General features: G+C 37.2%; 6 protein-coding genes across 6 annotated transcripts; 4 read left to right on the forward strand and 2 right to left on the reverse strand.

The window, feature by feature from the left end:
• Nucleotides 1-112: 112 nt before the first annotated feature.
• On the reverse strand, nt 113-3,808 carry BATDEDRAFT_90604 (uncharacterized protein; the record flags this gene model as incomplete). Its single annotated transcript, XM_006680851.1, has 14 exons — nt 113-247; nt 330-526; nt 585-904; nt 977-1,229; nt 1,322-1,518; nt 1,613-2,064; nt 2,155-2,316; nt 2,404-2,457; nt 2,556-2,702; nt 2,811-2,966; nt 3,047-3,203; nt 3,303-3,397; nt 3,553-3,698; nt 3,799-3,808. The coding sequence occupies 14 exons, from the start codon at nt 3,806-3,808 to the stop codon at nt 113-115; spliced, it is 2,481 nt and encodes an 826-aa protein (XP_006680914.1).
• Nucleotides 3,809-4,776: 968 nt separating this feature from the next.
• On the forward strand, nt 4,777-5,097 carry BATDEDRAFT_90641 (uncharacterized protein; the record flags this gene model as incomplete). The annotated part of the gene is made up of 2 exons (XM_006680774.1): nt 4,777-4,943; nt 5,037-5,097. The coding sequence occupies 2 exons, from the start codon at nt 4,777-4,779 to the stop codon at nt 5,095-5,097; spliced, it is 228 nt and encodes a 75-aa protein (XP_006680837.1).
• Nucleotides 5,098-5,240: 143 nt separating this feature from the next.
• Nucleotides 5,241-6,940, reverse strand: BATDEDRAFT_26464 (uncharacterized protein; the record flags this gene model as incomplete). Its single annotated transcript, XM_006680612.1, has 8 exons — nt 5,241-5,287; nt 5,349-5,627; nt 5,706-5,818; nt 5,901-5,965; nt 6,087-6,197; nt 6,278-6,365; nt 6,444-6,592; nt 6,671-6,940. 8 exons carry the CDS (start codon nt 6,938-6,940, stop codon nt 5,241-5,243), a joined length of 1,122 nt encoding a protein of 373 aa, XP_006680675.1.
• Nucleotides 6,941-7,761: 821 nt separating this feature from the next.
• On the forward strand, nt 7,762-10,123 carry BATDEDRAFT_20287 (uncharacterized protein). Its single transcript, XM_006680585.1, has 9 exons — nt 7,762-7,927; nt 8,076-8,180; nt 8,386-8,533; nt 8,604-8,752; nt 8,835-8,942; nt 9,036-9,274; nt 9,342-9,604; nt 9,677-9,873; nt 9,950-10,123. Exons 1-9 carry the CDS (start codon nt 7,802-7,804, stop codon nt 10,091-10,093), a joined length of 1,479 nt encoding a protein of 492 aa, XP_006680648.1. The 5' UTR covers nt 7,762-7,801; the 3' UTR covers nt 10,094-10,123.
• A 952-nt stretch (nt 10,124-11,075) lies between these two features.
• Nucleotides 11,076-12,770, forward strand: BATDEDRAFT_90377 (uncharacterized protein; the record flags this gene model as incomplete). Its single annotated transcript, XM_006680775.1, has 3 exons — nt 11,076-11,347; nt 11,528-11,817; nt 11,888-12,770. The coding sequence occupies 3 exons, from the start codon at nt 11,076-11,078 to the stop codon at nt 12,712-12,714; spliced, it is 1,389 nt and encodes a 462-aa protein (XP_006680838.1). The 3' UTR covers nt 12,715-12,770.
• A 1,018-nt stretch (nt 12,771-13,788) lies between these two features.
• BATDEDRAFT_90642 (uncharacterized protein) lies at nt 13,789-14,469 on the forward strand (the record flags this gene model as incomplete). Its single annotated transcript, XM_006680776.1, has 1 exon — nt 13,789-14,469. One exon carries the CDS (start codon nt 13,789-13,791, stop codon nt 14,467-14,469), a length of 681 nt encoding a protein of 226 aa, XP_006680839.1.
• Nucleotides 14,470-15,827: the final 1,358 nt, after the last annotated feature.

Here is a 15,827-nt window from a genome sequence, read left to right on the forward strand (position 1 = left end):
TCAAAATAGCTACATCTGTTATGGGTCCATTTCAATCAGTTTATTTTAGAGTAAAACAATACATTTTGACAGCAACAAAAAAGTCAATGCAACGTGTACTCCTCAAGACAAACTATGCCAAGTAATCGCTATGAATGTCTGACAAGTTTTTGAACTCGTTCCAGAGCTTGACAACATTTGGATCCAGATCAGGAGTAAAGATCAATACATCTACAGTGTTTTTGATTTGCTCAACATCTTCCTTGAACTGGAGTCGCAGTCAATCACCAAAAATAGAAAAGGTTAGGTTGATTGATTTTCAAAAACAGTAGGTTTGCAGTACAACTTACTGCTCGAGAGACTTCACGGAAAAATCCAACCACCCATCTCCACCATGATGTGCTGGTCGCATCAGTACCTTCAGCAGCACAATTTCGAATCTTACTGCTTGTTAATTCAACATATTTTTGAAATACCATTACAAAGGTTTCTTTTTTCTCTCGCAACGATGCCTCCATGGCATTCTCAAGTGCTTGAATCCCATCCCCTAAAAAATAGTTGGTAAGATATGGGTAGATATCAACCATGTTTTAAAATAAACGTACCAGATATCTCCGAGAAACTTGTAGCATTGGATTTAGCATCCTCCAGTTTGCGTGAGATCTGTTCTGCCTTTAAATTGACTTTGATCAATGTGTTGCGCAAAATTCCCCACATGTAAAACCGACTATACTGCGTATCAAGAAATTCGGGTCGAAACATCCACAGAATGACAGTTTGTGGATCGATGATACGATAGTTGGTGAGCTTGTCAATAACAATTTCAGTAAATTGGGTATTATCTTTCCAAAATTCTGCTGTAACATGTAGCGTATGCGCGCGATCTTCCATTGTTTCGTTGCATTTTTGAAGGAGAGGTAGATACCTAAACGCAGGGTGCAGTCACATGTTATACACTTAAAGCATCACTCAACATACTGGTTGTAGATGTATTTACCTTTCAATGACGTTCAAAATATGACTAAAACTTTTGCTACCTTGAAGCATCACACAAGTGATAAGCATCTCTCGAGCTGCATTTTCGGAAAACCCGGTAGTCATGCCTGGTGTAATGGATTTCCCTTCCACCTCAACAGTCTGGCCAGAAGCGTATTTTTCTACCTTGACAAGAATCTGCTCAACTGTAGCAGCGTCAGCTCGCACAGAGATGCTCTTGTTGAGCAGATCGGCTAACAGGAAAAGCCCTTCATCTATCAACAAGAATCACATACCATGAGTACATCTAGGCAGCACAAGTAAACATTCATTTCAGTCCGTCTTTTAAAACAAAGTATTTACTTACCTCCGCACTTTTCAGCTGTCTCGTATTTGTAGTCGAAAGATGGTGCGCTTTGAGGAAAAATCAAACCATGTTTTTCAAAGTTTTCCGGAATCACATTTTTGATTCGATCGTAGTAAGAAAGACGCACACAATGCTCTAGAGTTTCCCGAACAAAAACAAACTGGGCAGATAGTGGGTCTTTTTGCAACACAAAATCCCTATGCATATCAGTTATGCATTAGTATGGGTCAGCAAACTCTGTTTTGGAAACATAATGACACTGCACGCGATTCAATAGATCAACACACTTACCAGGCTTGCCAGTTCCATTGAAACCCAAAGTTGCTTAGATGGTGGGCAAACAGTTCGGCAAGTCTTCTTACACCTTCTACATCCATTCCATCTGTGATTGTTTTTTCAGAATCTAGTCTCATGAACAAGGTTTTGATCACTCTTCCAAACACTATAGGCACTTTATCCAAGGCATCCTTGCATAGATCTACAATCAGCGTTTCGTAATAAACAATACGCTCTTGACTTTTTGGAAAGCGAAGCAATTCGGTAAAAAGACATTCAATGACGGATTCGATAAAAGAGTACTCGTATTTAGAAAGATAGGATTTGTTGAGATGAACATCAAGGTGGAGAAGCAGCAGTGAGCATTCTTTGTGGTTTAGTGAGAAGATGCAAATAAGGTCTGTAATGGCATCATCCAAAATAAATCTACAAATGTTATTTGTAGGCGGCAGATGAGCCCATCTGGTCTAGAACATTATATTTGAAAAATGCACCATGTAAGATTCTATGCACTATGCCAATGATGGACCTACAATCAAAACAATGTATGCAGTTACCTCGCCAATAGCAAGAGAGTCATCAAACACCCAGATCTTGGGCTGATAGTTGAACTTGATGCTAGTTAATGTAGATGGAATGGAAACAGCTGGGATATCGTGTTGAAGACCCTGACTTAGAATATCTTCAAAGTATTCATGTACTTTGTTGAGAATTGGGACCTAGAAAGTCAAAATATGCAAAACGTATAAGCATGAATCGAGTCCAGCAATACCATTTGAGCACTTGAATTTAAATGATAGTACTACCTTCCAGTTATCGGATTTTAAATTTTGGACTTGTAGCCATAAAAGATCAAGTTTCTAAAATCAAAAAGTCAATACATGACTATACAATACGGCTTAAAAGCCAGTAGTCAAGCAAAAATACTTGCATCCATCTGTATATAAGGCGAGTCTACTTTGGTCGAGTACATGGCCAGTGCGTCAAACGTTTCGACTAAACCAGTTTCTGACCTATGGAGTGCACGAGTAAGAAAGCGCGCATCTATGCCATTGAAAATCATGTTCAATTGATCAGGAGCACGATCGTTTAATCGTGCAGCAACCTATTCATATAAAAATTCCACCCATAACAAGTCGGTTCAGATTTCACGAGTTAGTTGAAACCATTGTTACCATGGAACATTTAAACCTTGTATTTTATCGACACTTACAAATGGAATGGTTGAAAGCACAACAAATAGGAATGCATCTGAACGTTCTTGGCGGACTTTTGGTTCAGTGGTCACTGAAAACAAATCGCTCAGCAGCGACACAAATTTCTCTGGAAGCAGTACGTTGGAATTGACACACTCGGCAAAATACCGAACCTATTCGTAATTATAGTTGGCAAAAATACAAATATCTGGACACATGGTATACTGACTGAATATACAAAAAATGAACTTACTATAAGCTTAACACTTCTAAAATGAACCTCCATAAAAGCAGTGTTGAGAGCAGCTGAAACAAACAGCACAATCTCCTTTGCAGTTTCAAAATTTCGAACATTTAGTAGTCCAGTAACTGTTGCGTAGATACCGATTTTATGCGGAACTCTAATCAAACTATATATCAAGATCAAGCCAAAGATATAAACAGTATAAAGGGTGATTAAACGACTGATTCAACTAGCCGAAAGATGATAGAATCTAATTAGCATTTACCAGATTCGAAAGGCTTCAAGAAATTGAGCTTTGTGATTGTAAAATTCCTTTTCGAGAATAGGAGTAGCCAGCTCCAAACTACGTTTGATATCGCCCTAGAATACAAATATGGATTGTCAGATGTCATGTATTTATCCAGAATGTATAGCAGAATAAGCGAGAAGATCAGACTAGATTCAGGAACGGCCAGGTTCCAAACATGACATTTCAAATCAATAGACAAGATCATGGACTGCATTGCAAGATATACCTTGTCACCCAGTTGATACAGAATAGACACAATGCGGTTAGTCGTCTCTTGTTCTGCAGAGTAAGTTGGGTTAGCCATGCCGTAATCTTCATCGTACTCTTGTCGACGAGAACTGCCTCGACCATTACGGTAGGAAGAATATTGCCCTAAAATCAATAATAAATTGTAATTATTACCACAAGTGTTGTATAAATGCTGATAATATAAGTGGTAATGCACCATGAACTGGTAGTGTTAATCACTTACTGCTGCTCATAATTAAGTTTCTGTGAAAAAATTCAAAACTGATTTTGTCGATTTGTAGTTGATTTTCATGCGTATTTACACTGCAGATTGACTGTATGTTCACAAACAGTTTTTCTAGTTTATAAAACAATAAAATTGTTTGAATTGACAATTTCTTTAATTTCTCAAACATTCTTGTTGAGATTAGTGCGAATGCACACTTGTATTGGATCAAGATTTGATGAATATGAGTAAACTGTGCTGTAAAATACAAACTGTTGTATTGGATTATTTATAATCTGTAAAACAGTGCTAATTATGTTCTGGTAGTGTATGAACATTGCAAGTCTAACTGTTTGAGATATTAACACGAAAATGGTTATATTGTTTCTTGAAATGCGTGCTAATCAAAAGAATTAGTTGTATTGTTGTCAAACTAGACTTGATATGCTTGCAATCTAGTTCAAGATTCCAGGAATGCAACCATACATGCTAATCAACCAATTGTTTAGTTCAAAAACGGGCTTGGTAATATTTTTCAAATATCGATTGTTCATCAACCGATTGAATGCTATCAACATCTATTGTGTCTGCTGGAAAACAGTGACAATCTGGCTTGTTTTAATACAAAAACTTCAGTATTCCACTCAGAGTTTTGCATTAAACTAAATCGTACAATTATACGAATGAACAATTCATGTTTTCAAAAAGCTGATGCCATCAAAATGGTTTCAAAACATGCCAAAATTAGCCTGAAATATAAATGTTTTTTTCTGCCTTCTCATATCTTTTGTTTCCAGTTGTAAGCAAGGTAAAGTGGCCATCAATGTCAATCCACTTCACTGGTCGTTCTATCCTCAATTCATCTGTAGTTTGGTTACTTCATGCAACATGCTGTTTGGAACTGTTTTTATAAATATTCTTCACGTTGTTGACACTGTTCACCCACTTTGAACAGGTCATTCTACACCATTCTCATATTCAATTCAATCCATAAACATGACAAGTTTCTATGACGAGATAGAAATAGAGGACATGGACTATGATGAAGACTCTGAGACGTATTTTTATCCCTGTCCTTGTGGTGATAAATTCCAAATTACCAAAGCAGACCTTGTTTCAGGCGACGAAGTAGCACATTGCCCATCTTGTTCACTCATCATTAGGTAAAGTCTAGAATGCAATGAATATAAATGAATATACTAGTTTGTTTATTCAGATGGGTACATTTGTGTTTTTCCTTGATTGTCCAATTGTAGGGTAATTTATGATCCAGATGATTTTGCCGGAGATGACGACGGAGAAACTATCGACTTGTAGCATTGCCAATCATTTATTCAATTGCAAAGAAGCATCCAACAATTCCAATCGTCTCAGTTTATCCATCACATCGATCGTATCTATCACATATCCCGTGCATATTATATTTTAGTAATCCATCATCATTCATAAATACAGATTTCTCAAAATGTATAATCCATCACAAATTTAAAAATACTGGTATCAACATCTAAAGTGATGCCAGTACATTACACCGTGGGACTTTAGTTTACTCGGATTCATTGACATACCTAAATCTAAAATTGGTTGCGGTGTATCGCCTTTCAATGCCGAGATGGCCAGAGCTGAATCGCCTGCAGATGCATTCAATTCAGGTTTATTTTGCAGTACAGGACTCCAAGCTTGGTCTGTTTGAACACTGCAGTCCAATGTCGGCATTGGCATTTCGGCCAATGACAATCGTTCCAATAATATCCGTCGATCTGTACGTAGATTATGCAGCTCAGTTTGTAACAGCTTCAACTGTCGCTGTTGTGCATGTTTATCCTTTTTCTCTGCGTCCTGGATCACTAGAGCATTCGGCAGTAAATCAACAAGTGTTATTCTTTATACTTTACACTTTTGAACAAGACAGTTGCCATGCAAACCTCGAATCATTTGCAATCTGTCGATCATGTATGCAAGTTGCTGATTCATTATATTTAAACGATCGTTGAATAGTTTGGAAAGCAAATTGATTTTTTCCGTTACAGTGTCGAATCTATTTAATTCAAAGTACAATACAAATCAGCCAATTTGACGAGATTCATGGCATAATCTATTGCCGTTTCAATTCAACTTACTCGTGCAATTTCAAGTGTGAACGTTCCAGTTGTTGAGCTGCATTTCTTTTGTGATTTTGAACTGTCTCCAATGCATGATTTAATTTTGAACATGATTGTTTTAGTTCCTAGCATTCGTATTCATGATGAGCTTTGTAATATCTATGTTTGGAATACTGTGCAACAAATGTTCAAGTTGACACCTACATTATTTTCCAGAATGGAAGCATTATAGTTTTGCTGCAACTCGAGCAATTCAGATTTCAGATTCATATTTATTCGATGCATTTCCTGTTGCCTCAATGTAGATTCTTTCAACTGTCAAGCAATAATAGATTGACGTTATTATAAAGATGATATAGCTTGGCGAATCAGTAATGGTGATTGAGTTTATTTACCTTTGACTCTGCTATATCTTTACATCGAAGGTGCTCCAGCTCAGCCCAGTTACGTTGCACCATCAATTCCCATACTTTTTTACGCCAACTGTATAGATTCAATCCCATTTGTATGTATTTCAGTTTAATAAAAACATAGTAGATCCAAGTCGACCAAAATGCTTACTTTTCTAGCAAACACGTTGATTTAGATTGACTTGACGTGGCTGAATAAACATCCTGACCAGATAAAACACGATCTTGTATGCGTTGAATACGATCATAGGCCTCGAGTTGTAGTCTGAGCATGTCCATGTTAGTTTCAGCATGTCCAATCTGTACCAATAGAATTGCAGGTTTTGATGAATAATAATACGATTTGAATGAATTGATAATGCGTTACAAAATATGTACCTTTGGAGCTGAGTTGTGTTGTACTGATTCTAGTGAGTTGGGTTTAGGTTTCAATGATTTTTGATTCTGGTCAAGCTCAATAGTATTGGATAAGCTCAATTGACCGGAAAATTCATTTTTGTTTTGTGGAGAGAGAGATCTTGACATCAATAGCCTGCGAGGAGTAGAAAATGATGAAGTGGAAATAGTTTCTGATGCAGGATTTAAAATGGGAGTTGTCAAAGATGATGATGGAGGAGGAAAGAATGTATGTTCGGACGACTTGGACATTGACTTGTTTGAATTTAAATAGTTGACGTAATATTGCTTCTAGTTCAATATCAAACTGGATTTCAATCAAGCAGAAATGTATAGAGAAAGCAGTGCTGAATGGCAGTTGAACAAATCTTGGTGTTGGATTCAAGGCAGCAAAACCTTGACATTCTGAAATTTAGTTTTTATCAACTTTCCAGAAAGATACGATCATGTTCATATCAAAGCAATTTACAAAGACGCCGAGATGCATTCAATCGTTGTTTTGCACTCCAAATATTAAAGTGTTGACTGCACTTTGTATTCAGCAATCGTCACTTCAGACACATGTTGTCTCTGCACATTCTTGCAAATTCCATCAATCCGCTACTCCCTTTGATGCTTTGCATAGTCGTCCAGGTGAATCATGTTCGATAACCCGATTTTTGATCTAGAATAACAATTTAAATATGTCCTGGACTCTAAACACCTTTGAATATAACTTGAAGGATGTCAAAGAGTTTGAAGTGGATCTGCTAGTCAGTAATGTGTAGTTTCAAGCTTTGTAATCGAGAAATTTCGCCTATAAACATGTTTAATCTCATACATCTTATTGATAGCTGCGTGCTAGTACAATCCGTGAATGCTTCAGCCATTCATCATTTGCTAGTAACAAATCATCTACTATCAATGATGATCCCACCTGCAGACTCAAAGTGCTTGTTCTTGAATGATTGCTAATTTATTCATCCAACACTCCCTATCAACCTCTTTCCTGTTCAATCTGCACATCATCTGATCTCTTGATGATATTGATTTAAACCCGCTTGTGTGTGCTTGAATTCAGCCAGTTGGATCTTGTTTGAATTTCTATCTTTACTTGGAATACTGACATCTACAATGACTCGTATTACTGATGCTTCTACAGACAGAGTCATGAGTCTCGAATCCATCAACCAAAAAGTTGTTCAGTTCGAGTATGCTGTTCGAGGTGCACAAGCCATTCGTGCTGAACAACTCCGCAAGGTACTGTACTTGAAAACCATGTGCTCTTGTTCTAATCTTTGCTGTTTGGTTGATTTCTACAGCACATTGTTTTGGATTGATTTGAATGAATTTGCTACTCTATATACTCATGCATCTACTTGCAAATACATTGGGTTGGTATAACTAGCAACTTGTCGAAGGTCCAAATGATTTGCCTTTTAAGGAGATTGTCAGCTGCAATATTGGTAATCCACAACAGCTCAAACAGCTTCCCATCACTTTTTATCGACAGGTAATCGCTTTTTGTTTGAATCAATTCAATGTTTGTCTAGTCGGTCAGTGGCGGAAAACGGTCAAGTGTTTAGGCAGATCAATCAATCTGTATTTGATAACAGACATTCCCATTTTATTTTTTTGATTCTAGTTGGTTTCACTAGTTTATCTCACACCATTACTTGGTCATTCTTGATTTTTGCACTTGACTGCACAACCATTAGGTCTCTGCTCTTTGTGAATATCCAGATCTAATGAATGCAGCCAATCTGCCCGTCACCAGCAAGATTTTTGCCAAGGATGCTATTGAAAGAGCCAAGGAACTTCTTACTGCCATGGGAGGAAGCACTGGCGCATATACTCATTCTCAAGGTAATTTTCAGAAATTCCTTTTATAACTTGATTCAAATAGAGTCTTGACCATCAAATGAACTGTATGTAGGCATTCCACTTGTTCGCCAAAGAGTTGCCGAGTTTATCGAAAAACGCGACGGATTTCCATCGGATCCGGATTCGATCTTCTTAACTGCTGGTGCCAGTCCTGGTGTTCAGATGGTTCTGCAAACACTGATTTCCAGCGACGACGTTGGAGTAAGTTTACAGATTGATATTATATTATTCAATTGCATAAGATGATTTGACTAATTGGCTGTTTTGGATCATATTTGCTTAGATTATGATTCCAATTCCTCAGTATCCACTTTATACTGCTTCCATTTCACTCTATGGTGGAAATGCAGTGCCATACTATCTTGACGAATCCAAAGACTGGGGTCTGACTGTAAGTCATTTAAGTCGATTGGTTGGACTGCTTGATAGAGTTGACTTTCCAAACATTCAATCGCTAATTTAGACCTAATTAAATGAATCATAGCTGGAGGAACTGACTCGTTCTATCAAGGATGGACGCAGTAAAAACTATCAAGTTCGTGCCTTGTGCGTCATCAACCCTGGAAACCCAACTGGACAGTGTCTTCCGATTGATAGCATGCGCCAGATCATCGAGTTTTGTCACAGAGAAAATGTTGTGTTGATGGCTGACGAGGTTTATCAGACCAACATTTACAAACCAGAAGAGCTTCCCTTCCACTCTTTTAAAAAAGTCCTCAAAAGGTATGTATGGATTGATTTGAAAGTAGATGACTTGATATGTGATCAAATCTGACTCTCAATAATTTAGCATGGGCTCCAAGTACGAATCTGTCGAACTCTTTTCATTCCATTCTGTTTCCAAAGGAACCATTGGTGAATGTGGACGTCGTGGCGGTTACTTTGAGTGCACCGGCATTGACTCTTCCGTCAAAGAGATGCTGTACAAGATTGCATCTGTTTCTCTGTGTCCTCCTGTTCAGGGTCAATTGATGGTTGAGCATATGGTGCATCCACCTAAATCAGATGGTGATAGTTATGCTTTATACAAAAAGGAAAATCTAGCCATATACGGTATGAATTGAACAGTATATATCTTGTGACATGCATTTGATGGTACTTACAGCTGGTTGCTATTTATTTTAGATTCTCTTCGCCGCCGTGCTGAAAAACTTGCAAGTGCATTCAACTCGCTCGAAGGTGTAACCTGCAATAGTGCTCAAGGTGCCATGTATCTTTTCCCTCGCATTCGACTTTCTGCCAAGGCTGTCCAAGCCGCCATGGATGCTGACCAGGCACCTGATGCATTTTATTCAATGGCATTGCTAAACACCACGGGAGTGGTAAGAAACCAGCTTTGTACTGTATTGCGTTGATATAATTAGAATTAACCATTATGACCGTGTTTTCTATTTCCAGTGTGTTGTGCCCGGATCTGGATTTGGGCAGGTTGATGGTACATACCACTTTCGATCCACTTTTCTGCCACCTGAAGAGCTCATGGATCAATTTATTGGCAACATCAAAGCTTTCCACAATGAGTTTATGAAAAAATATGCTTAATCTGCTTATTGTATGATTAAACCATTATTCTCAAAAATAGTTTAGATTCTGCTTTGATTATTTGGGTGTAAAATTCAACGGTAGTTTTGCAAGCTCAATACTTTAGCGAGCTTTTCAATTTTAGATATAATAACCAATACCCAACAAGTTTTGACTATCCTGGGTTCAAGACTATTGTAGTGCCATATAGATTCTGACACGCAACCACGAATTGTAAGGACGTGCTAAACTGCCACGGTGTTTCGTGGCTTATTCAACTCGTCAATATTGTGTTGGTAAAGTGAGGATGTCAAGCAATCTAAAAACTGCTGCAGTGTCATGCTTTGTTGGCGATGCAGCCAATTGCCGCAATATTGTTAAATTATACGCTTTATGTCAAACAAACCGCGAGATTGAATTTACACAAGCGATTTAGTATTTTGTTCTGGAGCACTTTTATCAACTTAATTTATGACTTGGTATTAACCAGTCTATTATCTGAACAATTCAATATTTGATTCCGCTCAAACTGTCAATAAAAGTCACCATTTTGCTTTATTTGGCAATGCTTTATTTTTTGTATTCATTCTAGATCCTGTCCAGTGTATATTAGTACTCAGTCGTGCGGACTATCGTATTAATCAAAACAATGGCAACGTCACACTAACGCATATTATTAGCTTTGCTTTCATTCAATAGTTTGCATCAAGGACGCTGGACATTGTTTTAAGCTACACTGAAAGCAACGAATCCAAACAAAGACCACAATTCCATTGTTGAGTCATTTCTATTTGTTTGGTTTTGGTTGAATAGGAAAAATGGATGCTTAAGTTTATAATTTTGAAAGACTGTTGCTTTGCATTATAAAGTTGCTGAATGCATTACATTTCTTATGCGACTACTTATTGATCTGGAAGGCATTGAGTATGCAAGTGTTCATTTAGGCTTGCATAACTAATCCATCACAAAATTGTTTCATATCTTTTAAACCCAATTCGTGAATATGGAGCATAATGGTACTACACTAACTGAATCTGCTCGACAGTTTCTAGCCACACCTACTAGTGCTGTAGTAAGTACTACAGCCGGAACCATCATGAGCATACTACTGATTCCCGCGATTCCTATTTTTATACACGAGCGAAGCCAGCCTATGATTAAATATAGATCATGGACAATCAACATTGTCGCTTGCATCAGTATCACAATGTGTGTTGTGTTGGATACATTTCGACATGTCGCGTATATCTCATACGAAGCATTTCCCTATGTGCAGTTAGTCGAGAATCTGTTGTGTAAGTTATGATATCAATTATATATATTACAATATTTTATTAAAAACCTGCTGTTTATGGTATCGTATTTGTGTCACCAGCCAACTCATGTTGCGAAATCGTATCCTGTGATTTGAATAGATATTATAACAGCATGCTGTTTTTTGCCGATTTATCTCAGACACTATTTTCTACTACGCCTTCCTATCTTGCAGCAAAATTTACTTAGCCATAAGACTATGCTAGATCCAATCAAGTACAGAGAGCTATCCAAGGCATTGGTTAAAACAAAGTTTTTGTCAAGCGAAAAAGGAGCATGGATGTTCTACTTGGTCAATGTCGTTCCGTGTCTTGCAATGACATTTTATTTTTTTACAATCAGTGATAAGGATATGGAAATATTGAATATGCCAACACCCATCTCATTATATATTGGAATTATGCTTTTCATACAAATAGTTCTTTCGGCAGGTACGTGCATGATTCCATATTTATTTCCAGTCAAATGTACACATGTATTGATTTAAACTTGAAATGCCAGGTTTTATTTTTTGGTATGGACCATGGTCGCCCAAAGACAATTTTCAAATCATGATTCAGTTTTACTTTATTACTGGGACAACACTTGCAAACGTGTTGGTCGGTTTGATCAAGCTATTATTTCCCAATCCTTCCGTTGCCAAAATATGTTTGAATCTACAGACTGTTTGTGCCTGTCTGGCAGTGTGTATCAATATTGTGATGCCACTTCAATTTATAGTAAACAAGCGTAATCACATGATTAAGCTATACCATTCCTCTGATCAACTCTCCATCAGAAGCAAGTCCAGTTTACTTCTTACACCCAGCGAAAAAATAAGCAGTATCAATTCTCAGAAAATAAGCCAGTGTCTGACTGATGGCAGAGATTTAACGTTAGTTAACATAGGAAAGTCTACACCGACCCCACACATCCATTTCAAATCCAATTTGCAGAAAATTTTAGCTGATCCGGCAGTTTATACTGCATTTTGTACGTTTCTTTCTCGCGAGTTTTCCTTGGAAAGTCTGCTTTTCATCGAGGCAGTCAAGAATTTCAAGATACAGGTCAAGGACACATTGAATATCGAAATGGTTGAAATGTTTTCTAACCAGATCCAAGACAACTTTATTCAACCTGACTCGGTCAACGAGGTCAATTTGCCTAAAAAGATTATAAACCAAATCAATTCTACACTACAAGATATTTTGAAAGGAGAAATTTCAATTGAAAGAGCTGTTACTATATACGATCATGCTGCCGATCATATCGATCAAATGCTGACTGTCAATCATTTACGGAAATTCCAGGCGAGTGATCTGTATCGCGGCACAACTGTATCCACCTAAACTTTGAAAAGCGTTGATACATTACAGCAACGGCTAAAGATTAGCCAGTTTTTTTTTATAAATATATCATTGTCAACATTGATTCGTATTGGATTGTGGTGTGATTATGGGAACATGTGTGAACATGTGTGAGCTTTACCAATACGTATGTGTGATTTTGCAACATTGAGATGCAGACAATAGTATTCAACAAGTATGATCAAGAGTGGATACTTTAAACATAGTTTTGATTGAAACTAATGACTCTAGTTATTCCGCTAGCCTTTCGATCTCCCTGTCACCGTGTATTCATGTAAGTGGAGCACTAAATAAGAGTATAATAAACAGCCAGGTTTGATATGATTGGTGCTAGTTTACTGAATAGCATTGCTTTTTGTACTTTTTGACAGAGTTGGCTGATCCCTGTGTTCACATTTGTTCAGTACATTCACGCCTGTTCAATCTCCAAATCAAATATTGGGTAATCGGCATGGAAATAACAGTCGTATTTTAAAAATATATGATTTGTTTTTTGAACTAGGACGCGGATGTAAGATTAGGATACAACAAAAATAAGCTTGTACAGAATTTTATTGAGTAGTCAAGTTCAATATCTGAATTGTAGTGAATGAGTCTGGTGATTTTACAGTGCATGGCAGTAGTATAGATAGGCACCCGATGATACCAGCTTTTTTAACCGGTACTTGCAGTCAAATAAGATCCAAAGTTGTCAAAACATAAAGTATTCAAAGAAATGGATTCAAGTCAAACACTTTAAGATTGAGCAGTGTAAAAGTTGAAAGGTTGAGTTGTTGGGAGCGTTTTGTCAGACCCATGTTTGATTCTTTCAGTGGATACGATCAATATTTCAACGAAACTGCTAAAATATTCAAAACTTGATGACTACCAAAATAGAAAAGTCTGGCAATTAGAATTAATCAGAATGTAATCGCCTCATATCATTAGTGTCTTTCAATTTGACACACTCGGTATGAGCAGCTTGAATTTTACTAGAATATCACTTATGGGAATTCTTACTGACTAATTGTTGTGCGTCAAAAAGTTTTTTTTCCCTTTTTTCTTCAATTATCCAAAATGAGCGAAAGCTACAAACGACTCGACGCTGTGCAGCAGGAGATTGAAGACTTGTTGAAGAAGGAAACAGAACTCAAGAAGAAGGAGAAAAAGGGCCAACTCACTGACGAAGATGAAGTTGACTTGGAAGGAGTCAATAAACTATTCGACGATTTAAAGAAAGCTAGAAAATATTGGAGAGAACAGGTCGATAAGGAAAACCAGCCGGAAGAAGAATCAAAGTTGTTTGGAGAAGCTGATCTTAAATGGATTGCAAGCGTTACTGGAATTGACTGCAAGTATCGCCTATGGACTTCTTTCACTTCCGAACTGGATGAAGCTGTTGTTCCTTCTCCTGGATTTCAGCAGGCATATGAGAATGTGTCAAAAACTTTCCATATGCGAACAGGAGCAGGACGTCGTATTTTCCTCAACTTATTTCTCAGTGACATTGTCCTTTTACCAGAATTCAAGAATACGTTGCTTATTTTCCCTGGAATTGAAATGTCTGTTGAATCAAAAGGTCCCAAGAAACGCAGACTCAATGGGAAAACAGACTACACTGTGGGATTTGGCAAAGACGTAGACATTTTTGATAATACTCCTCCTCGTGAATTGCATCTGGTTGCTATTGAAGCCAAGAACAGCAGTTTTGATCATGAGGATTTGTGGCAATGCGTCGCTGAAACAGCAACTCTCTAAAAATCCAGAAAGGATGCTGGTAAAGCAAAATGCAGCGTATGGGGAGTACTCTCAAATGCAACTGATTGGAAATTCATCCACATTGATGAAGGGAAATTATGGCGCTCTGAAAAGTATATGCTCAACCTTCGCTTGTATAATCAAGATCAAGTCACATTTATCTACCGCATGCTTCACTTTGTTATAAAGCGCTGTTTTGAATCCTGCACACCGAATCCAACACCCAGTTCCTCATCTGCACATTTAAATGAATAAATTAATTATATCTCACTTATTTTTTGTTTGCAATAGTACGAATATTTTTTCAGTTGTCGAGTCAAAGTTTTAATATATTAAACTTGTTAAATAGAGAGTCTCATAGTTAACCTAATTAACTTTAAGGACGCTAAATGAATTTGCAATGATTTAGCCTTTTGCAATAAATTACAACTGTAATGTCTGAAAATCATCGCATGGATAAGACAAGTTGCTAAGAAGAGCTCGAATTATTCAACAACACTCTATCAATGCATTTGCAAGAGTCATTGGACGTATCCGTTGTTTGAATGTTGATTCTCATACATTCAGTAATGTAACATACAAAGCTTATTACCACGCAGACACGATCAATGTATTACTTTCTGTTGGATAGGCTGTATCATCTGTCATCAATTCAGACACACTTGTCAGTCCTGTTCTGTCAGAATTTTAGGAGCTTCGTGATTTGTTCTCTTCTGATAAATACTAACAGTTACAGATTACATTTAAACAAATCACAAATCACGAAGCCCCTAAAATTCTGAAATATACTAGTCACATTTCCAAGAATGGAGAAAGGGATAATATCAGTTCAAAACTATAGTTTATTGTGTGTATCATATGATGGATGTCATATTGGGAACAAGAAGAATTGACAATATCCATCCAAGAAGCAGTGCAGTCAATTTTTAATATGCACGCGAAATGAATAGTTGACCATTGTCTACTATAAAGCAAAACAGTGGCAGTGACTGCAGGTGTTTCATTTTATGTGAATACAGTTGCAAAAGCTCAAGCTTTTGGTGTAAAGATAAATATTCAATGTCGCTATTTTTGAGCCAAACCAAGTTTTTCATCTGACATGCTTCAAAATCGCTCAGCAATTTTGGTTCTTGAGCTTATGATTATCAACATAGTTGTATTGTCACTGAAAATGTATCTACTTTGCAATTTCTCACAATTATGTCGCACTAGCACCTTGGTTTTTGCACCTATGACACTAGTTGTAAAAACTATAACTTCACTTTATTTCTTGATATTAAAGCAATACAACAGTAACCAACATACAGACTAAACAAGTCAAAGGTAAATAGCGGGGAAACAGGATCCTGTGTGTTGGC

Source organism: Batrachochytrium dendrobatidis (assembly GCF_000203795.2).
Source record: "Batrachochytrium dendrobatidis JAM81 unplaced genomic scaffold BATDEscaffold_10, whole genome shotgun sequence".
NCBI lineage: Eukaryota > Fungi > Chytridiomycota > Chytridiomycetes > Rhizophydiales > Batrachochytrium > Batrachochytrium dendrobatidis.